Source organism: Cibotium barometz, chromosome 32 (assembly GCF_041138505.1).
Source record: "Cibotium barometz isolate CiBa-2024 chromosome 32, ASM4113850v1, whole genome shotgun sequence".
Taxonomy (NCBI): Eukaryota; Viridiplantae; Streptophyta; class Polypodiopsida; order Cyatheales; family Cibotiaceae; genus Cibotium; species Cibotium barometz.
The window spans coordinates 9,349,486-9,373,760 of NC_141077.1; the positions used below are offsets into that span (position 1 = coordinate 9,349,486).

The 24,275-nt window shown below is 40.5% G+C and overlaps 1 protein-coding gene across 1 annotated transcript in view; it reads left to right on the plus strand.

Moving 5' to 3' along the window:
* Window positions 1–11,483, plus strand: part of LOC147619792 (serine/threonine-protein kinase 52-like) — a 52,096-nt gene extending 40,613 nt beyond the window's left edge. Inside the window, exons 3-8 of the mRNA XM_086825629.1 lie at window positions 2,624–2,745; window positions 2,864–3,072; window positions 9,779–9,953; window positions 10,558–10,695; window positions 10,821–11,034; window positions 11,209–11,483. Coding sequence (XP_086681755.1) covers window positions 2,624–2,745; window positions 2,864–3,072; window positions 9,779–9,953; window positions 10,558–10,695; window positions 10,821–11,027 — 851 coding nt within the window. The 3' untranslated portion in view covers window positions 11,028–11,034; window positions 11,209–11,483. The remainder of the gene's footprint in view (window positions 1–2,623; window positions 2,746–2,863; window positions 3,073–9,778; window positions 9,954–10,557; window positions 10,696–10,820; window positions 11,035–11,208) is intronic.
* The last annotated feature ends 12,792 nt before the right edge of the window (window positions 11,484–24,275 follow it).

The window sequence follows — 24,275 nt, forward strand, 5'->3', positions numbered from 1 at the left end:
TGTCGGCCAGCTCCAATGGACAAATAAATCACATAAATACTGCGGACTTGAGGTAAACCTTTGCAATGCCTGGTCGACATCAACTGTGTCTAACCTGAGCCTTTTAGCCTGGCTAGTGCCCTAAACCTAATGTTTATCATTTGTAACTCACGGATTAGTCTTGGATTCAGCATGTCCATGTGCAATGCACACATGACACATTTGGTATTAGGTTCGAGGAAAGGGCTTGAAAGTGGGCCTGAAAACATCCTCTCTTCAAACTAGCAAGGGTGGCATATCCTCGTGCTAATCATGTCTGAGTGGCTGGACGCATAGTAAAAAGCGGGCCAGTAAAAGTGATCATATTATTTGACCAACTCAACCTCACCTCCTCTGTACGTGAAAGAGTGGATGGCTGCAACTGGATAGGTGTTAAAAATAATAATCTTGGTCTTCACAAGATTTATCATGAGATCCATCTCATCACAAAAGCCTTGCAATGCATCGAGTGTCTTTGTAACCTATATGAGGACTATGTCATTTGTATATAAGAGAATTGTATCATTGTTTGTGCTAGCCATGATCCCGTGCCCTGAGAGAGGCTTCTTCTTGTTCCATCTTCGTGGACCAACTTTCGGCTCTTTCCGTAGCGTTTATGGCCAGGGCAGTTGGCATGGAAGGGCTTGATTCCTTCAATCTCAGCCATGTGCTTGTCCTTGAGGGGTATTGTTATGTGCCGTGATACGACATAATGTGGCTAGTAATAGACGCTGTCAGGGCATGGTTCTTATTGTTGTAGCGTGAACATGTCATAGGGCTGCATAGTTGGGTTCGTGGCTCATTTGTAGAGTTCAGTGAGTGGGCTCGTCGTACTACTGACGGTCGTGAGGATTGGGGGTGCATGGTATGGGACATGCACCATGAGATTGCGGGCTGACTAGGGTTGCCTTGACATCTAGCTCGGGGGTGGTTTACTAGTGCATGTGGTTTGGAGCCTATGGTTGAGTGGCCAATGCTAGCTGTACCCCCTTTACTTTTCCTTTGTTTGCATGATCGTGTTGTGATCGTATGTGCATGGTTGCAGTGGCTTGTATGTGCTTCTCGAGCTTACAACTGTGAGTATTGATTGGTCTTGGGTGGACACACATGTAAGTGGATTCTTACTATGGGGTGTCTCATTTGATATCAGAGCGTATGTTTTCATTTGAAAATAATGCTTTGATTTTATGCATTGGCATTAAAATTGGTAGAGAAGAATGAGCATTTACTTGAGTTATTTTCAAGTGAAGAGTTTGCATTCTTTTTGCTTGGAATAGGAATTAAAAATGTACATTTGATGGATTTTGTAAAGGTTTTGTGAATGCGTAATTAATTGATTGTGAACCATAGTGTGTAATAAGGTTAAAAATACCTTTCATGGTTTTTGCACAAGTTTCTAGGCAACCAGAAAATTACAAGATTGTTTGGTTGGAGAAAATGTTTGATTGGGCTTGGTTACTTTGTAAATTGATAATTTAAATAATGAATTGTGTGGGTTTGAATTAGTGCATTTATGGTTGGCAGTATAGGAATTCCTAAGAAAGAAATACGAATTTCACATTGTGGGAGGTGAGAAATTGCTTGCAAAAGCAAATAAGTATTCTTACCACTTTGTACATTATTTGTAAGGCTTATTTGCATCAAATGGTGGTTGTACTTGATTCTGCATCCAATAGTTTGTAGAAGGGAGATACAATTTGAAAAACCTACTTTGTTTGCATAAGAAAGCATGGATCCTTGACTCCTTGTGTTTTGGGCCTTTAGATGTTGACATATCAACTCCCATGTGTTTGGGACACATGCTTTGCTTTGTACTCTATAAAGGACACTTGTATATAGACATGTGGAGCCCATAACTCGTGTCTTTTCCACACTTGCTAGGGATAGTGTTAACTATTCAACACCCTTACTTTACACATATACAACTTATTTAAATAAAGAAAAATTTCCTCCCACAAAATCTTTTGGCTTACAACAAGAAAATAGCTGGCAAAACAAGCATGCATAACGACTCTTTCTCTCTCAACCACATGCATCAAATCCAAACCTAGGTGCAAGCCTTACAACCTATACATATACCTTTGTGCAAATAACCATAGTGGTTGCATAAATTAACCAAAAGAACCATCAAATAAAAGATTTCTTGTGTGACATAGCGGAAGTGTCATGTGCATGCACATAGGCATGCTTAATCCTAGGCTAATCCCTGTCTGGATTTTGCGAGATTGTGGTCTCTATGCATGCTCTGGTGTGCTGCCCTATATCTGTTCACCACATGATGAACATGGCTCCCCAGCTTGACCCAGCACTATGAGAGAGAGAGAAAGAAAGAAAGTTGTATTAACGTCTTCAAAAGGCCAAAATGACCTATGAGACCAAAAGGTTACATCACATTCTAGGTACAAAATAGTAATAAAGAAAGATAACAAAACTCTAGAACTATAAAATCTGATCTAGGTACATGAGCAGAGAGCTCTCATATCACCCTAATACATCCCTCATGGTCTACTGTGACATGGTGCGAGAGAGAGAGAGAGAGAGAGAGAGAGAGAGAGAGAGAGAGAGAGAGAGGCTTGTATTCATAAAAGGTAACGCTTGAAATTAGTTAAATTACTGCACTGGGGGGAAGAAGCAACAATGACAAAGTCTCAGGTTGAGTCTGTAAGAACTACATATAAGCAAGAAGCAGTGGTGTGGCACAAGTTGGATCATCCGAATATCACCAAGGTAAAACAATAACCAAGTGCAAACTTTTTCAGCATGTATGGTAGTGAATTTTGAGGTCAATCACTTAAACCTTCTTGTTTTCATTCAAGAAATTACATTAGTTCATATTTTTCCATAGTTTGTAGGTGCCTTAATCGGTGATGCAAAAATAAAAGTTTTTGGAGATGGAAAGGGATCATACGGTCATGCTCATGTAACATCAAATGTGGGCTGTGTGGTAGTAGAGTATCTCTCTGGAGGGACTCTGAAAGATTTTCTCATTCGTCATCATCGGGACAAACTAGCGTTAGGCGTTGTATTGCGCTTGGCACTTGACCTTGCTCAAGGGTGAGTATGATCCAATCTTGTATTATTATTACTTTTATTATTTTGAGAGAATTTTGGGTACATCAATCCTTAATTTGGGCAAGAGCATGAACACACACACCTATACCTTTATGTGGTGAGAATTCTTTAGCATCCAAATTCACAGAGTAGAGAGAGAAGAGAATGAGAGAGTGAAGTAGACGACACCTTATTGGGTCCCAAATACCCACTGAAGGGCCCCCCCTCCCCCTGTAAGTAGGAGTATTTGCTTTTATATTATTCTTTGGAAAATGCAGTACAATGCTTGAGAAAACAAGCGATATGAGTGCTCAACGCAAGGACGAGGAAGACCATACGTCGGCTGAGTATCCACCAATCCAAGGCTCTGCTGAAGACTCTTCGGGCCACTGGTGAAAGTCCAGATAGCGGTAGGACTGCACATATGCTAGCTGAATGCGGAAGAGGATCTTCCTTGTTAGCCTGGAGAGAATAGGATGACTAGCTGCTGCTGATCTTCGCTGAATGATGAATGAATGAATGAGAATAATGCGCTGCTTTTATATACCTTCAGGCTGCAGGTCAGCCAGTCCTTATGCTGTCGGCCAGTTCAACAGGACAAAAAATTGCTAAAATTCAGCATTAAATGCTGTGCACAGAATGCTGCCCCTTTCTACTATTGGCAGACTACAACAAGACTTGACCTGCTGCCCTGGACATATCCCACTGTTGTCGGTTGCCTCGAGAAGAGGTTCAGGGCTGTAAAACAGCCCTTAACCTGACTGTTCAATGGAACACCAGCCATGGGTTGGTCATCTTTGACCTAATATGCTTCTAGTGCAAAACCTAGGCTAAGGCTGATTGCTACATGCATTTATCTGATGAATTCTCCAAGTAGGTTAAGAGGATTGACTCTCGACTGACCTAAGGCCCGGAGATTGACCTACATAGCTCGTTTCCGATTGTCCCTGGACTGAGGGCTCACAATGGGGTCACGGCGTACGACAAATATTCCTATAAAAAGGTACTACTTCTGTACAAAATGTTGCTTTGATGATCATGCCAGTGTGTCACTATGTACCCCAGTGCAGGGCTTCCAAGTAGTCCGCCAACAACTGGGGGTTGTGAGGAAAACAACGAACCTCGGGAAGCGTGTCAAACAGAAAGTACTAGCGCGAGAGAGCACACCAGATCGGGTACCAATTCCCCCCCAAGCCCAAGAGTGTGCCAAAGAGGCGTCCCTTTTTGACCAAAGAGGTTATAACTAACATTAATCGTTTCCATGTGTAAGCAATGATCGCATAGGCGTCCCTATTTGACCAAAGAGGTTATAACTAACATACCCTCTTGTCAGCGTACACAACCGATCAACACCCAATTAATCCTGACAATATACCAACACACATAGTTGGTCAAAACACAGTTAACCATGGTTTAAACCAAAATATGTTAGCGCGCACAGCCAATTAACACGTAGTTAATCCTGACGAAATTATACCAGGGCGTACACGGCCGGTTAACGCATAGTTAACCCTGGTTTAAGCCAAAATTAGCATGGTTTGCGAAGTAAACTCAAAGGTCTGAACAGGCTCAGAGGCTGATCAAGCATGGCTCAGAGGCTCACATGGACATGGAATACCTTGGACAAACTCAGAGTTCAATGAGTAACACTCGAATCCAATGGTATAAATCCAAAATTCACTTTGTTTCTACAAAATAAATTGCAACACTAAGAGCAAGATGTTAATAAGTTAGTTCAAATCCATCATGAATTGGAAATTTGGAATATAAATTTTGTTTTTCCAAAGTTCTAGCAAAATAAATTAAGACTAGAAAAACATACATAAATCTATATGTTATTTGTTAGCTTAATGTAAAACCAGGTGATGAAAAATAGATAACATGTGCATTTGAAACTTTTTAAAAGTTCCTACAAAAATAAACTTATATAACAAATATTAAATAAAACTTGATGACGTAAAATAGAATCAAAAGTAAGAAAGTCTTACCTTCATGTATTGTTGGCTACAAAATGAAAAAGTTAAGAAAATATAGAATTTAAAACAATTCGTAAATAACTGAAAATGTAATCATTCGATAAAGATGAGGACTTATCGTGCGTAAGTGGAGCTAATAATTGTCGGCGGCTCCTTGGTAGAAATCATCGGTATAACCTGCACATCATGCTTACACCACACATAATGACATGCCTACCCTCATGCACAAATTCAAGTCTAAAGTCTATAAACTAGTTAAGTGAAATAACCACATGGCCTCGAATAACGTCAACTCAAGTGAGGTGCATAATTGGAAAATCTACCCAAGTCTTGAATCCCTGCAGAAATAATGGCACGTCTAAAATCATTAAGTCTAAATTCCAAACGATTTTGGTCATGACTGTATAACAATAATCGTTTTTTTTTCTTTCTTTCTTTCTTTCTTTCTTGTTCTTCTTCTTCTCCCTCTTCTTTCTCTTCTTCTTTCTCTTCTCCTCCTCTCTCCTCTTCTTCTTCTTCTTCTTAGTCTCTTCCTTCTCTCTCCTCCTCCTCCTCCTCTTCTTCTTCTTCTTTTCCTTCTCTCTACTCTCCTCCTCCTCCTTCTCTCTCTTCTTCTTCTTCTTCTTCTTCTTCGACACAGCTTGCGCTGCCACGCAACTGTGCTTGAATCCCACATGTTGTTTTGTTGGCTCTGTGAAGAGGGTATAAAGGGGAAAACGCAATGTGTCTTGTTTTTGTCTCTTGAAGAGACATACATGCTACTCACTACCAGCTGTGTGTGGTGCCGGTGCCGTCGACTGTTGACGCTGGTAGCTCGCTGTTGGCCTTGTGGGTAATGTTGCCTCACCGGCCTGCTATGTTTTCCGGTGGTTTGTGCTTGGCCACTGTGGGTTGCCAGTGTTCACTGTTGTGGGTCGTCTTGGTTGCCGGTGCTTTGATGCATGTGATGTATTGCGTTGCTTGTCCGTGTTGCGCTCTTGGGCTTCGTGCCATCGCTCTGTCACCCTTACACACAAGACCGTTGGTCCCAGGTTGGGCCGTCTGAGTGTCCCAAACACACCTTTTGACAATCAGAGCATAGGTAGGCTTTAATACCATTGTGACGGAAAACAACAAACCTCGAGAAGCATGCCGAAAAGAAAGTGCAAGTGCGAGAGAGAACACCAGATTGGGTACCAACTGCCCCCCAAGCGTATGCCAAAAGCATCCCCGCTTGAGTATTTATAGTTTTATTATTACTAAAAATAGGTTACAAGGCTATTTTTGCTTGAGCTTGCTCTACAAGCTTTCTTTAACAAAAATTGGGTAATAAAATATCAAAAATTATATCTGTAAATCTCACTCCTGTGATAGGGGTACTCTTAAAAGAACTCTTCATCTAGCCATACTGCTTCATGAGTTCCTCGATCTTTAAACTTCATGTAAAACTGTTGTATTCTTCAACCAAATGTGGAGGAGAATTTGCTCTAGCTCTATGACTTCGCCTTCGTCGATCACATATGATCTCCAACAAGAGAATCATGGGCATCATGGAGAAGGATTTGACACTTTTCTTTGAGTACACAGAGACGATTCTTGAAAAACAACCAACCATCTTGTATACTGTAGTGGCCTGGTTCTGAACTGAGGGCCAATTGATATTGAGTCCCGAACTCTTCCAAATCCAGATATTGTGTCTTCATGCTGTCCAAGTCTTTGCCTTGAATTTCTAGCACAATAGACTCCTGCAATGTCTGAATTGTGCCTTTTCAAGTAAGAGCATCGGCAACGGGGTTGTTTTTGCTATGGACGTATTCAATCATTCTCCCAAATTGTTGGAACAATTGACTCCATCCCCTTCGTAAAGGAAGTGCTTCCAATGCTTAAGAGCAGTCATCACAGTGGCACCCGGTTTGTGCACCACCCAGCCGGTTCGATTAGATACGGACGGTTCGATTTAGTACGGAATGTCGGTGCATCGAGACTGTACTGCAGTGGGGGGAGGCGCTCCATCTGAAGCCCAAGTGCAGGGAACCATGTAGTGACCCTCGAGAACCAAGCTCGGCTCTTCCCCTGAGCTGCCAACCGCCTGGATGACTCCCATGCGAGTGTCGGTAGCCTGTCTTGATCCATATCCCTGATACAGTGAATGCAAGCAATTGTCTGAAGAAGGGTATCAATCACCATGGGGGCCAAACTCTGCCTGGATAATGGCATGTGGAACAGATGGTTGCTGCGGATCATACGCGAGAACATCATCACACAAGGCCTCTCTAGTATTTGCTAGTCATCTGTTGATAGGTGCGGTCCCCAAAAGGTGCTCCATACATCATGGCTGGTGTGACTAGGGTGTCAAAAAGCCGACGGCAACCCTTCATCCTTGGCTCTTGGATGGTATGGAACATCAAGGTAGAGGTATGATGTATTTCATTATAATTCATGTGTGCATCCCTTGGGCTTAGGGGTGGTTGTGTGGTTGAGTTTATGCCTTATTTATGCATGTTTATGCATAACAATTATCTAGAGAGATCTTAGGGTTTTAACAGTAAGTGACAGTTTCGGAGATTGCATCAACTTCAATGGGTGAAGCTCCAAACTTTGCAAGGTTGATATCATGTGGCACTGAGGATTTACTTCTAATGAGCCTAGAGAACTTCATAATCCTCACCCTTTCAATCCTTGCTCAGTCCTTTCGGCCAAGGTTAGGCCACTAGAAAGGTGCCCCATCCTTAACTGTCGGCAAGACCATGGAGTCAAATAGTAAGTCTTTTGTTCATCATGGATCGTGAAAATGGGCTCGAAACATTGTCTTTGCAATCATGCAAGGAGGTCATATGACTTGCTAAGGCGAGCTTCAGTTGCCTTTTTCATGGTAAATCATGGGGCAGAAAAAGGTACCCACAATTATGCTACGAGTATTTGTTCCCCTTTGTATGTGAATTCGCTCCTGCTCAATCCCAGCCTAGAGGTGTGATGGATCATCACCTTTATTTGTTGAGGTTTTCCTTCAAATTCTTTTGCACACAAAAGGTCTCTGCTGGCACCCAACTTCTTTTGAAGCCCTTCTGCTGAAGAGGAAATCAGCACAATATCATCTGCACACAACAGTGGCAACAAGAGCTTGTCCCAAAAGAGAACCAGCCCCCCGTAACTTCTCTATAAAATCATCCACCTCATCATCAGAAGCCTTGCAAAATTCTACAAAGTAGCAACACACTGTTGCAGATCTTCCATGTGCCTCAATAATTACCCTCAAAGTGAATTTAAGATCCAAAGCGGAGTAGCTACATCTAAAACGAGCCTGTCCTTTGGCTCTCTCCCTCCTCTTTTCATAGGAGCTCAGCAGGGGGTCTATTGTTGAGCCATAGATCTTAGTCATAGTATGGCTCACTATGATGGTTCTGTGGTTTCATGATTCCATGAAATTCCAGCCTTGCGAGTAGGAAATATAGAGCTAAAACTACTTTTGAGGAAAACCCTTGCCCAAAGAGAGAGAGAAACAAAGAGTTAAAGTTCTATTAACATCTACAAAAGACCAATTGGTATATGAGACCAGAAGTGTTACCATATGTCCATGGTGTGATAGTATAATGGAAAAAGCATAGTAAAAAACCCAACTAGAGCTGAAAAAACAGCTCTGTAAGTGCTAGTGGTACAATGCTAAAATTATACACTGTGAGGGGATCAAAGTGGGTCTTCGACATCTATCACTGTATAGAGGCTGTCCACATCCAGTGCCTATGGAGGGGCACTCCTGTATCTTTGGAGGATCTCGCGCATCTGAGAGAGAGAGAGAGAGAGAGAGAGAGAGAGAGAGAGAGAGAGAGGTGTTTAATGTCTTCGGGGGGATCGAAATGCCCATGAGACCAACGATGATATACTACGGTGGGAGATGCATAGGGCATCCCCTATAACCGAAACAAAGCATAATGGAAATGGGCATTAGATGTAAACTGTGAGGAATGCTCAGAAGACACCAATGCACAGTGAAGGCATGATGTGTGAAAGCAGGATAGGATTGAAGAACCATTTCAAGACATTGTGCGGTGCCGAACTGATGGATTGCCACAAGCCTTTTTTTTTTTGTGGTGGGGGATGGGGGGCACAGACCAAGTAGGCCCACAAGCCCCTAGAGAGGGCTGTTTGAAGATGCTCCTCCATACTGGACGGAATTTGGAAGAGCTCAATAAAGACGGTTCAATGTATGGAAGAGGCTGGCTGCCAAGTTCAAGGTATCGGTTTTATTAATGCAATCTCTGAAGTTCCCCTAACGTTTTGGCACAGCCAAGGCTGCCCACTTTTTGATGTGCTGGAACGATCAGTCTTAGAACTTAAAGGCTTTTCGCCGCTATAGACCAGGAATGACCCAGTCTAATATCTGGCTCCCCAAACGTCTCGCACGTGGCTATCCTGGTTTTGGTGACCACAGGTTGGATGTGCATCAAAAGAAGGGTGCTGGCTAGCAAGAGACAAACTAGGTGGAGATGCACACTAGGTGGGCAGTGTGCCACATGCCAGAGGAAAGGAAGAAAAGGGTGGAAAAATTAAGGGCTTAGCCGACGCGTGACTTGAGAACCACAAGCTTAACTTTTATTACTGTGTGCAAAATAATTATTTGTCAACTGTTTAATGAATGTTTCCGACATGTCTACATGTATATCATAGACTTCTATGCATGTTCACACAGTGCCAATAAGTAACGATGTGTACATATTTGTACTGCTCAAGTCTTTGACTTGTGAACTTTGTTGCAGACTAAGCTACCTTCATTCTCAAGCAATTGTCCATAGAGACGTGAAATCGGAAAACATACTTCTGGACAAAAATATGAACCTAAAGATTGCTGACTTTGGGGTGGCACGAGTAGAAGCAAAAAATCCCAAGGACATGACTGGTGAAACTGGAACACTTTGCTATATGGCACCCGAGGTGGGTTCGTAGCTCTGGAATACCATGATCGCCTGGAAATACTGAACTTCTAGGTCCTCCAGACAAAAGTCACGAGGCGGAAGAAATAAACTGGTGATGAATGGTCAATATGTGTGTGTGTATGTCCGGATTGTTGTGTGCATTGAAGACAGTTTTTTTGTTCACATCCTCACATTCATGTGATCCACCCAAGACATCTCTATGGCCTCACGATTTCATGCATCGAGGGCATTGCAACGCCGGGCCTTACCAGTCAGCGCCCAAAAATCGCAATGGGATCCTCCACCAGATGCATCCTGCGCTCATCACCATGCCTCAAATAGCAAGGATCCTGGGAACTTGTGTGCGTGTGTGTGAGTACCCTTGGCAGGTTTAAGAAGGCAAGCCATACATCAGCAGTGGATGGTTTTTATGTATATGTACCCACCATGCCTCAAATAGCAAGAATCCTGGAAACTGTATGTGTGTGTCTGTGTGTGTGAGTACCCTTGGCAGGTTTGAGAAGGACCCTTGGCAGGTTTGAGAAGGCAAGCCATACATCAGCAGTGGATGGTTTTTATGTATATGCACATGTAGTCATATATATGATGAGTACCCTTGGCAGGTTATAGAAGGAAAACCGTACAATCGGAAATGTGATGTCTACAGCTTTGGAATCTGTCTTTGGGAAATGTATTGTTGTGATATCCCGTTTGCTCATGCCGGCGGGTTTGAAAAATTCACATCTGGAGTCGTGAAGAAGGTGCTGAAGACTCTCCTCCAGTTTCTTATTATTTTATACCCATTTCTTTGTTCTTGCACCATTCTGGTGAGCACCTGCAACTATAAAGGTGCGCACTAAGGTTTCTTCCTAAAGGGTTATTGCAGAACTTGCGGCCACCTATCCCAAGGTGCTGCCCTAGTTCTTTAGCTACCGTAATGAAGAAATGCTGGGATGCAAATCCAGACAAGCGGCCGGGTATGGATGATGTTGTTGGCATGTTGCAAAGCATTGATACCAGCAAGGGTGGTCGGATGAGATCGCATGACCAACCGACAACATGCTTCTGTTTTTCAGTGCAGAAGTGTCCATGATTTGAAGGTACATGGCATTAAAAGCTAATTAGAGAAATTGTAAATAGTAACTCTTTTCATATTTTGATGTTAGTAGATAATTTTTATGAAGGGTTTACTTACAAAAGATAAGTTGGTCGTGTATTGGCACTGCAATATGCGGGTCTTATTCATCACCAATTTGCTTGTGCTGAAATTTCAGGTATGATTGTGCCTTGAGAAACTTTGGCATCATGAAGCATGAACACGAGGTAAGCTTCTCTTTCCTTTTTGGGCCAAGAGAGGGATCCTTTTAGTAGTAATGAAAAGATGGTTTGTCGTGTGTGTGGGAGTGGGGTTGGGGTTGGGGGAAGAGGATGTGAGTTCGAATCCAGACACCTTAACTTACCTGAAAAACATAGGAGATACAACTTGAGCTATAATGATGGTCCAAGTCTTTACTATATAGAAATATATTGAATTTCTTAAGTTTTTTTTCATTGCATTCATAAATTTTTTTCATTGCATTCACAAATTGAGAAAAAAAATTCAAACTGCAAAATGTAGAGTTTTTAGGCTTTTGGCCGTACCCTTCTTCAAGTCAATGTTTAAAGGTTTTGACTAATATTTTTAAGTTTTGTTAATAGCTTGTGGCATAAATAGGAAATGCAAGTATGAGAATTTTAATCTAGAGTGTTTACAATCTAATTGACCCTCAATGTAAGAAATGCATCATGCATCAAATATTCAATGCCAAACACGGCAAACTTTTTGGCTTGTCATGGTAGGCCCCATAGCATTGCTTTTCAGTCAAGCTCTGTTTGAGCTTGGTTAAAGCATTTTTTCTACCAAATTCGTGAATCCTTAGGTCATGCCCCTCCAAGTCAAATTGACATGCATATGTGCATGAGTGCATGTGTAGGTGCATTACTTAAGACACACGCACAACCACATGGCTTGTAAGCCGCTCCACACTGACAAGTAAACCCATCCAAGCACATGTCCCCCAAAGCATTTGCATTGACAAAGCACATAAAGTAGCAACACCATTCAATATGAAGACATGGAACCACTTTTGTGCCATGTTATTTGAAACGTCCCAAAAAAAGGGCATGGCATGGCATGCATTGTTTATTACACTTGCTTTTAGGACCCACCTTGACTTCGTTTTTAAAAGTCCAAATTACTCTTATTAAATCAAAGTATACATGGTTAGTGTTTATGTGAGCTTGTTGCTTACAATTTGCATGGAGAAAGACCACAAAACTTTCATTTAATGAACTTGTGAATATTGAAGGGACCAAAGACTCTCTAAAAGGCAAACCATATCCACAAGTTGCCCTACTATCAAAATGAGTGTAATTTAGGTCATTTTCATCACATGTTAACTACTAAACTAACTAACAATCTCTTAATTCACATGATCTTGTAGTTAACATGCCATGAACAGTGGGACATTTGTGGTGCTTGTGGCCTCTATTTGTATAATAAGCAACTACTTGAACATGACATAGATGTTTGAGAAAGATATGTATTAACACCATAAAATTTATACAAATTTATGGGTTTGCCATTACATTGCTATTGAGCAAGGTATTAAGCAACCTCTTGAAGAGGAGAAAGATGTTTGAGAAAGAAAACAAATGAAAAACGTTTTGGGTGCATATTCACTACTACTTAGTTAAGGTACTATACATATTCAAGCACTATACATATTCATTAAGAAGCAAAGGTTTCTACCTTCGCGTATCACTCTCTGTTGCACGTCTTCACTCCCCCTTGCCCTCCCCCTCCCCCTCCCCCTCCCCCTGAGGCGCGTCAGGCCAGCGTCCCTCCCCCTCTCTCTCTCAAGCATGCTTGTCTGGCTCACCTGCCCTCTCTCCATACTCTCTCTACTCTCAACCACCCCTGTCTCAAGCTCACCCAGCATCTCAAGTTCATGCGCTCTGTCACTCTCTCAGGCTTACACGCGAGCTCTCCCTTCGTGCTCCTCCCTCTCTCTTGGCCTCGCACACCATCTCTCCCTCTACGCTCATCTCCCCTCTTTGAAAATTCGTCTCTCTTTCTTTGTGCTTTCTCCCTCTCTTGCAATTTTTTCACGGCATTCATTCCAAAAAATTCGCTCAGTGCTACATGTCAAACTAATATTCACTCTAGTTTCTAAGGTTTTGGCCCCCATATCCACTCTAGCTTTTTTCTAAGGTTCTCTTCTCTCAAGTAATTAATTATTGCCATGAAAAATTAGGCTCCCATATTCTGTCCTCTATTAAGTATTTGCTTCCATAGATATTTTTTAAAGGTACCTCGCATGCGGTTCTGTGCCACTACTTAGTATTGCAACCATTGTTTGATTGAAGTGATCAGGCTCAATCCTAGTTGTTTTGGATTAATTTGCATCTTGTTGCATTGTATAGTCACACAAGCAATTGTTTTGTTTGATTTGTCCATCATTGTATATGATCCAATCCATTTATGCATGGATGAATTAGACAGGTTCTTGTTAGCATAATAGATTAAAACCTTCAATCTTTTTGTGTATTCCTACCCTACTTTGCCCATATAGTATGCATTCTTTTGTCGAACTTGAGCCATTGTCAAGTTGTGCACTAGAGAGGTGAATTTGAGCCATTGTCAAGTTGTGCACTAGAGAGGTGATTATTATGAGTGGTTGAAACCTCTGCATCTCTAAATACTAATTAGTTGCATCGTTAAATTTATTGTTCACTTTCAAATGTGGAACCTCCTAAGGAAGAACATGAGTCTCCCATACAAGGCCATGAATGGACTAATGTTTGTTGAGGTTTGGATTGAACATTTGTATACATGTAAAACATGAACATGTAAAATGGATGGAAGTATTAAATCTAAATTCTATTATGATGGGTCATCATACATTGCAATCATCTACTTGATTGTCTTATTTAATCTTTATATCAATCGATCAATTTATGGATGGTAAGGTGATGCAAACGTTAGGTTGACCCCTAAACATTTATATGGCAACGCTTCTATGACCTGAAATGTAAAATTCGTGCCTTGATTTGATAAGAGAGTAGATGCAGCTCGTAATCTTGTTCAATGTGTTAATTCTCTCTCTCTCTCTCTCTCTCTCTCTCTCTCTCTCACACACACACACACACACACACACACACACACGCACACACACACACACACACACACACACACACACACACACACATTAATTATCCATGCAGACATAAAATAGACTTAGACTTAGTACAATTCCTCCATCATAAAGAGGATGTTAGTAATTGTTGTGAGAGTGAAGAGGAGAGTACATTTTGATATTAAATATTGATCTCACGAGAAGAAGAGAGTACAAACACAAAAAGAACTTTATATGTCCATCATTACATCCACTACAATTTGCTCAATAGCACTATAACCTCATTAACAATTCGCTCATCTGGTTCACTATGTCTCTCCTTAGATCTCTTGCAACTTTGGTGAGGTCTCTAATCCCAACAAAGAGATCTAGCCCCACATCTTCCAAAATGGTCAAGTACTCCAAGAGCTTCTTCTAAAAAGCTCTTCCATGTTGTAACCCATGACAATGATGATGATGATGATGTTTTATCATCCACGGGAGGCCAAATATTGACCTATGGGACTGCTAGCGTGTTACAATAGTCTTCACCATAAAGAGGGAGGGTAGTGTTGCTACACTCTTTTTGGTGAGCCATTAGTTGATGGCAATGCTCAAAAAGCATCCATACATACCTCCCACATTTGTGAGGGTGAGGAGACTCAAGGATTTGTGGGACACTAACACAATGCTCGAGGAGATGTGAAAACCCTCCTTGAATCTTATCATACGCAGGGCAAGCAATAATCGAGTGATGCTCATCCTCGATTGCTTGGTTGTCACAGAGAGTGCAAGTGTGGTTCTCAATTGTCTTACCTCTCCATAGCCCACTCTCGATGCCTCGGTCATGAGAGCGAGTATGTAATTGAGCTAAAGCTCTACGCGACCTTGCAGCCATACGTATGCTCAAGTAGGGTTGTGTACATTCAAGTTCACTTCTGTACGTGCTCCAATAAATTGAATTTATATGGTTGATGTAGTATTGCATCTTAGTTATCTTCTTCGCATTCTCCCATGAGAGAGAGAGAGAGAGAGAGAGAGAGAGAGAGAGAGAGAGGATACATACATACATACATACATGTGTGTGTGTGTGTAGAGAGAGAGAGAGAGACACACACACACACACACACACGCACACGCACACGCACACACACACACACACACACACACACACAATGACTATCATAAAAACAAGGGGAAAATTCCCCCCACCCCCCCATGTGGGGAGCCACTTGGGAGGGTGGGGGGAGAAATAAATAAATAAATATTTATATATACAAATTCCTTTTCGTAATTTTTGTTCTCCCTCATCTCCCTTAGTGATGAGCTCGCCCTTGGGGGTGAGGGATATATATATATATATATATATATATATGTTGCTTTGGTTCTCTCTCTCTCTCTCTCTCTCTCTCTCTCTCTCTCTCTCTCACCCTCTCTCTCTCTCTCTCTCTCTCTCTCTCTCTATCTAAATATATATATGTAATCCACCATGGTTCTCTCTCTCTCTCTCTCTCCCCCCACCTCTCTCTCTCTCTCTCTCTCTCTCTCTCTCTCTCTCTCTCTCTCATGGGTTACAATGTGGAGGGAGAGAGGAGAGAGGGAGTGGGAGTGGGAGAGAGAACAATGAGAGGTAGATAGAGACACATAGAGAGAAACCGAAGGGGGATAAAGAGATGAATGGGAAGTTGCATTTACGGCTCTCAATTGGTAGCAAGGCTACGTAAGCTTTTAACTTGAACATATTAGTAGTGTAAGGGCTTAGCTCTGATTCTAATCTATTCCAACCTATTGGAATGCTAGACTATAGCCTAGAAAAACTAGGAAGTTGTATTTTGTGGCTCCCAATGGCACATGTGTCGACAAGGCTAGGTAAGTTTTTAACTTGAATATATTAGGCATCACCCTCGGGGAGCAGTCTAAGGGATTAGCTCTAGTTTTGATCCATTCCAAGCTATTGGAATTACCCAATATTGTTTGGTGTTAATTAGGAGGACACACTCTGAAAGATATACAATATTGTAGCCTTGGTGGTGTCAATTTCAATCTTGTGTGTATTAGCTTTAGGGCCTTCAATTTGCACGTTTTTGGAAGGGAAAAATCCTAATTTTTCTTAACTAAGGAATTACTTAGCCTTAATGATTGCGGGCGACATATACTCCGAAACACTAGTTATCTTGTGGATTAAGTGTGGGAAGTCGTGGTTTCTAGCTCATGCATGCATTTGGTAGAAAAAGACACAAACTTTTAAAAAAACAATCATTAAATATTATGTTATTTACATGAACCTCCTCATTAGGATAATGAAAATCAAAGACCATAAAAACGGAAAAAACCAAGCTTAAAACCATGTAAACAACTCTCTGGTGAGCCCCACGTGAGCCCACATGGACGTAAGCTTGGACAGATGTAATGTAAGGTAACTCTGTGGTGAGCCCATAATCTTGCAAATATCAAATGTGACATGAGCCTTCATGGATGTAAGCCTGGATAAATGTAATGTGAGCCTGTGCTAGTTGTACCTAATATTATACTAGGCAGAACACTACCTTGAAAACTTAAAGACTCACCTACATAATGTGAGCCTACTACTAGCTGCATCTAATATTGTACTAGGCCTTTAACACCACCTTGAAATCTTGGAAAGAATCACCTACCCATGTCTCAAGAAGAATTTTCCATCATAAAATATATACCAACTCTAAATTTCAATTCAAAATTTTGTCATTTTGAATTATGAGCACTAAAGTCCTAATTATATTGGTTCACCAGAGCCTACAAAACATGATGTGAACTCACCCCAAATGTGCATGAACTTCCCTCATAAGAAGGTAAGTTTCCATTGAGTCTACCTCATGTGAAAAGTTTTGGGAGAAGAAATGGAAATTGAAGGCATGTTTCCATGGAGTCTACGTGAGGAGTCTTGGGAATAAATGAGCTAAAATAATGCAAACTTGGGTAATGGGAGTGCCACAATCCTCCTTCAAGCCCTAAATTCACCCAATAGGCTTAGTGAGTAGTGCCATGAACTTCATGAAAAGGGAATTGAAGCATCCTATCTTTGGGTGCAACTCTAGTGAGAGAGCATGACCAAGACCATCAAGGTTCACCCCAACCGAAAGGGCTCAATCCATGTCAGAACGCAGATATATTTAAGATTGCTTTTCATACTCATTTTGGTCATTATGAGTACCTTGCGATGCCATTTGGGCTTACTAATGCACCAACCACATTTATGATGTTAATGAATGATGTCTTTAGGCCATTCATGGTAAATTTGTGGTGGATTTTATTGATGATATTTTGGTTTATAGTAAATCTGTAATGGAGCATGAACCATACTTGCTTACTGTATTTGGCATGCTCAGGGAAAATGTGTTGTATGCCAATAAACAAAATATTTTCCTATGTCAAAGGAAGTCGAATATTTGGGACACATTATATTAGCGCTAGGTGTAAAGATAGATCCGAAGAAAGTATCAGTAATCTTGGCTTAGCCTATTCCACAGAACATTACTATGCTCAAATCTTTCTTAGGACTATCTGGTTTTTATGGAAAGTTTATTATTTTCTATTCTGAAATAGCTACACCATTGACTGACTTGTTGGCAAGCTACCTTTGTTTATGTCTGGACCGACATTCAACAGCAAAGTTCTGATAAATTAAAATAGGTGGTTGCAACAACTGTACCTATGCTCAATATCGTGGATCCGTCATGACCATTTATTGTTGAGACAGATGCTAGTAGCATTGCCATAGGAGTTGTGTTGAGCCAAGAAGGTCAACCAGTGGCTTTTTAGAGTAAGAAACTTAGTAGTTCGTAATGCAAGTGGCCCATACATGCGCTTGAATTGTATGCAGTTATCATGCACTCAAGGTGTGGTAGCATTGCTTGTATAGAGCTAAGTTTAAGGTATACATGAATCATGATACACTGAAGTATTTTTGTAACCAGCCAGATTTAAGAGATCATCAAGCAAGATGGGCTGAATTGATACAAGAGACCATCAAGCAAGATGGGCTGAATTGATACAAGAGACCATCAAGCAAGATGGGCTGAATTGATACAAGAGACTCACATGGAAATATTGTATCGAAGTGGAAAAGAGAATGTTGTTGCCGATGAATTGTCTCGCATAACGCATCAGATGAGTTTCAGTATAGTCAAGAATGAGATCATTCATAGAATACATGGAGCTCACAAGATGGATCCATATGTTCAATCGTTATGGAATAAGGCTAACCAAGTAGATGAGGAATCAATCCCACTTGATTTATTGTCTAGTAAACATATATTTACCATTGAGAATTGAATTCTCAAGAGGAATGGCAAGATATGTGCTTCAGACTCAGATGATCTGAGGGTATTAGTGACACGAAAATGTCACGATAGTCCATGTGCTAGAAACCTGAGAACTAAGAAAACAATTGAGCTCATTAAACGTTTCTACTCGTGTCCATAGTTAAAGAAACATATTAATCATTATGTAACACATTGTTTATAGTGTTAGGTTACTAAATTGGAGCGTGTGAAGTCGGGATTATGACATCCGTTTCCTATTCTAGAGAGGAAATGGCAAACGATTTCCATGGATTTCATTATAGGTTTACCCCGAACCAAGATAGGTTACAATGCTATCTTTGTAATTGTGGATAGATTATCTAAGATGGCACATTTTGTTCCTACACAAAGAAAGTTGAAGCTCTGTAAGTAGTGGAATTATTTATTGCCAATGTGTTTAGATTACATACCTTGCCAAAATCCATTGTGTCGGATAGAGATCCAGTTTACAAGTAATTTTTGGTAGCATGTTTTTAGTAAACTTGGCGCGCAACTCTACATGAGTAGAGGTGATCATCCACATACTAGTGTGGTCAGACTGAGAGAGTCAACCAAGTCTTGGAGGATATGTTGAGAGCTTATTTCGGGAAACGACAGAGCGATTGGAAAAAGGATTTACCCTTATAATAGTTTGTGTATAATTCGCACAAGCATTCCTTTACAAACTTTTCTTCATTTGAGTTGAATTATGGGTATAATCCATTGATGCTAGGTATAATTAAGTTACACAAGTGCATCTAAATTTCTATCTCAGATGTAGTTACCTCAAAAGACACCAGTGTAGCTGAATTTCTATCTCAAATGTAATTAAATTTAGCTAGTGCACTGGTGTCTTCTGAATTACTTCAAAAGACACCAGTGCAGCTGAATTTCTATCTCAGATGTAGTTAAATTTAGCTAGAGCTCTAGATTATATCCATCGGGCTATGGATCAAGTGGTTACGTATGCTACTCCCAAGCAGGTAGCTCGCTCTTTTAAAGAGGGGGAGAAAGTGTTTCCCCTTGTTCCTTGAAGGATTAGATGCTTCGTGCAGATAAATTTATTAAGTTGTCGCCTAGGTATTATGGGACAAGAACAATTTTGGAACGAGTTGGAGATGTGGCTTATGAGTTAGACTTACCACCACAAGACTGTCATGTCCACCTAGTATTTCATGTGAGTCGATTGAAACATTATCTTCATGACGATGATAATTTAGCTGATGATATGATTGCTTTGTAAGAACCTAATCAAGAAGATCATGGACCAGAATAGATCTTGGAACAAAGAGAACGACAATTGCAAAATTGTACTCTTTGGAGGTCCTTGTAAAATGGATGGGACATCCTTGACAGATGCAACTTGGGAAACAAAGTTTCAGTTTTGTAAGCATTATTCTCATTTTGTCATCAAGGATGATGATTCCTAAAAGGGGAAAGAATGTTATGACCTTTACACGTGGCAACACATGGGACTTACACGTGGTAACACGTACACACTGATACGCATGATTTACATACTAGTAATGCATGGGACAAGTGGACGTTGTGTGGGAAAACCAATGGCAGCATACTAGTGCACAACATCGCTTAATAATAAGTGTGAACGGGTAAGATTCATGGGTGATGGTTGTAGGCCAAAGACCTGGGGATGTGTAGCATAGGGGTACTAGTAGGGACACAGCGGGCGCATGAGTATGGTGTGTGGTCAGTAAGGTACACACTAGATGCCCGAGGTCATTGGTATATATAATGGTTGGGTGGTTAAACATGGTATGCCGAGCCAGGTTTACTTTAGCTATTTTTGAGTTCTTCTTCTTCTCTCTCACATTTTTTACATGAGGCTAGAATTAGAGAGCTGGAGCTCCTTGCATGGAGGCTTCACACCACCAAGATCTGCTCATTTAGGGACGTTGCCTTGAATGCAAAGTAGGCCAGTGATTTAGGTCATTAAATCCACTTGAAAAGCCCACATATGAGGTCTTAAGGCATACCTTCACTCAAATCTATAACCTCAAGCAGAGCCGAATGTCTTTATATGAGATGTAGTCCTTTTGAGAAAGACTTGATGACATGGCTCATTGACTAATGCATGATCAGTCTAAAGAGTAGGAGGGTTCGTGACCATCTCTACAACTCTAGGCACTACATCTTTACTATGTGTTAGTGCAAGCAGTGGTAGAAGTTGTTCACCCAAGCTAAGAAATAGGGGAAGCTCTACAACTAATGGAGCCCAACCACCATCAGAAAGGGCTCCATTCAAGCACATCAACATAAATGAGTTTGTAAAAAGTATGCGTAACTGAGGCTAGTATTGGCAGGGTTCAGGCCCAAGGGCAACCTCAAGGCTAACACGAGATAGTTCTGCAAGTTGGACACTCACATCTATTCCCACCATGAAGAGATATGGTTTGGTATGTAGTTTACCACAAAATTATACAATCACAGAGTGTCCGAAGTCAAGGCCAAGACCGTAACAATTTCGTGCTCATTGTGAATGCCATGAGAACCACAATACAACTCAGCAAGGTGGGGACGAGTGGACTTTGGTATCATGATAGATGCTCTCAACACTAAGGCAACCATTAACCTTACCATCCCTATCAGCCACTTCTCAACCGATATAGGCTCTAGTGCTTGCCTTACAAGAACCCTTCTCTTATTGAGAGGTATAACCACCACCATAATTGCCATACCCATCTCTGATATTAGTACCTCAACCTTAAGAACTATACACCAATACAATAGTGTGCTTGTGACCTTGCCTACCGATTAATAGAATCCAAAAGTAGAGAGCTATGAGTCTTATGTGAGTGGCAAGAAACATACGAGCAATATGATCCATATAGGTATCCAAAAAAGGCTCCAACGATAGATGGTGCAATAACAACATGGTACATAGGCCACCACCACTATAATGCTTTTGATGCAAAGGCCTTATAGAGTATCCTTACAAGGCCCCTGCTAAGTCCCCTAAGTGCTCCCAAGCACTCCAAATCCCATGCAAGGCCCCAATGTCATTTCTTATGGTGGCACATGTTACAAGTGTGGATTCGAATATGCTTAAGGATTATCCCAAAGTGCAATCATCCTAGTAGTAGAAGCATTAGCCACTTTGACGAGCCTTAACTTATTGAGTGTGCAAGGAAGACTAATTCATACAGTCCTTCTCAATGCCATATGACAAGGCTTAAAGCCAAGTGTTAACCCAATTTAGGTTAACTAGATGCTCTCTATCATCATATATGAGAGTAGTAATAAGTGTCATTAAAAGAAAATCTAAAAGTTATAATGTTTATGAGAAAAATGGCCACATCCAAGCTCAAATAGTTAGCGTATGAGGTTTAAGTGCCTCGTAGGTTAACATGGTTGACCTACCAACAAAAGGCGCTTTGCTATCTTACCCACTCAAATGGGTACCTATATTTTGTAAGACTATATGAAACATATAAAGTGGCCTTACCACAAGCTTAATGTAAAAGGGTGAAAGTCTAAGGACTTCATGTACATACTTGCTTAAGACTAGTAATAGTTTTTTTTGTTTGGCCTAGTGTGAAAAACCAGTTACTTGTATCTAAGTCAATTTTGATAAGCAAGACAAATTCATTCCTTGTAATAGAATACTTGTGAGCTCCCCCTCTTCTCTACTCTTGCTTGCATATGTTCTATTAGATTCTTACTTGCGAGATGGTTAAAATGTTTGAATAGGTTTGCTTGTAGATTGCTCCCTTTCATTAGATTCTTCTTCATCCGCCTTTTGCGAGAGAGAACCACTATAAAAGCCATTATCTTATTGTCTCCGTCTCGGCATAGAGAGGTCTTCCTTCACCCATATAGCCATGGCACATTCTGGTGTGACAAGAGTGAGGATGTGATGGACGACGAGCTAATGCACCCACATTGAGGGATTTGCATTGTGGCTCAAAGATAAGACCCAATGACACATGATTCAACAAGGCTAAGGTAAGCACTTGACTTGAACATATTTGGTGCTACCAAGGTGGGGACTAGCCTATGGCTTAGCTCCATTCTTTCATCCATTCCTAGATATTGGGATCACCCAATATTGCTTGATGTTTATTAGGAGGTCACACTACAAAAGGCATACAGTTTTGGAGCTTTAGATGTGTTAAATAGACTTGTTGTTTTTGTTTGGTTTTGAAACTTTTTGTATTTTATTTTCATATCTTGGAAGGGAAAACCTTGTTTTAGTTTTAAAGCTTGTTTATATTATATTTTCATATCTTGGAAGGGAAAACCTTTTTTAGTTTTGTTGTTTTTCTGTGGTTTTGAAGCTTGTTGCATTTTATTTTCATTTCTTGGAAGGAAAAACCCCAATTTCATAAAGATTTTGCATGATTTTGAAGCTCACAAGGCTTTGATTGCATAAGCCAAGAAATAGCTTAGCAATTATGATTAAAAGTGGACTCTAGGTTGAAAATCCACTCTGGAAACGTAAGCATTGAACTCTATTAGGTGTGGATTAGAGTGGGATATTTAATTTATTCATGCATTGTTTGAATTAGTAGGTTAGAAACATGCAAAATCAACCAAAAATAATAAAAACCATTTAATCATTTGTACAGACACCTTAAACTAAGATTAAGAACCGTAATCATCTCTTACATCAAGTCTAAAAAAAGATTTTAAAACTCCAAAAACTAGGCCAAACAATCTCTTGGGCTAGGAGACTCGAGTGCACCGCACCGAAAAAAGACATGAGTCAATACACATGAACCTAGAGACATGAGCCGTGAGTCTAGACACATGAGCCATGAGTCTAAAGGTGTGAGTCAACAAACGTGAGTCTAGAGTTAGGTATACCTAATATTATACTAATTAATTGAATACATGTAAAGACATACCTACTCATGCCCTTTAAGGATTTTTTTTTCATACAATTTGCACTAACTATAAATTAAAACCCTATTGAAGACATGTAAGGACATACTTACTCATGTACTTTAAGGATTTTTGTGTCATACAATCTGTACCAGCTATACATTCTAACGAAAAATGTTATCCTTTGTAATTATTAGGGCATTAAGTACAACTATTTCCCAATAATCACCAACCTTGTCAGGCTTATTTCATAAAAATTAGAGCTATTTCATAACAATCGAATCCATGAGCCTAGTTAATACAAAAAAAGTGTGAGCCCACAGATCTGAGTCTATAAGCATGAGCCTACATCTATGAGCCTAAATCCACGAGTCTATAGGGTAAGTATAGAGACATGACCCTAAAGACATAAGTCCAATAGGCATAACATGACTCTAGCTCACCACACATGCGTAAGCCTATTCATACAAAAAAGGCATGAATTCACTAGGTAGACGTGAGTCTAGAGACATGAGAGACCAAAGGCATGAGAGCCTACATACGCAAGCCTAGAGACATGAGTCTACATGTGAACCTAAAGATGTGAGTCTAGACATGTGAGCTTAGCAAAAAAAAAAAAGTTCAAAAAACTTTAAAAACTCAAACTACATATATATTTCATAGCTTAAGCAAAAATAGACGTGTATGAAATTAATTCCATAACAACCTCAGAAAGCACTAGAGGACGTTTCACCATAGTGTATGAAATCAATTCCAGAATAACTTTAAAAAGCTCTAGAGGACATTTCACAAAGTGAAAGCCTTTGATGTGATCTTGGACTAGTTGTTGAAAATGGTAATACAATCAATTGTAGTGCATCACACTATGCCTCCTCAAACCCAAACAGCCTTCAATTCCAACAAATGACCAACAAAGTGCTCTTGTATTAAAAAAAGAAGGCAAGATCCCACCTCAAGCGAGGAGATTTGGGATATTATGAGCTAATTAAATGAAGTAAACATTAAAACCCTTGGAAACGAGAG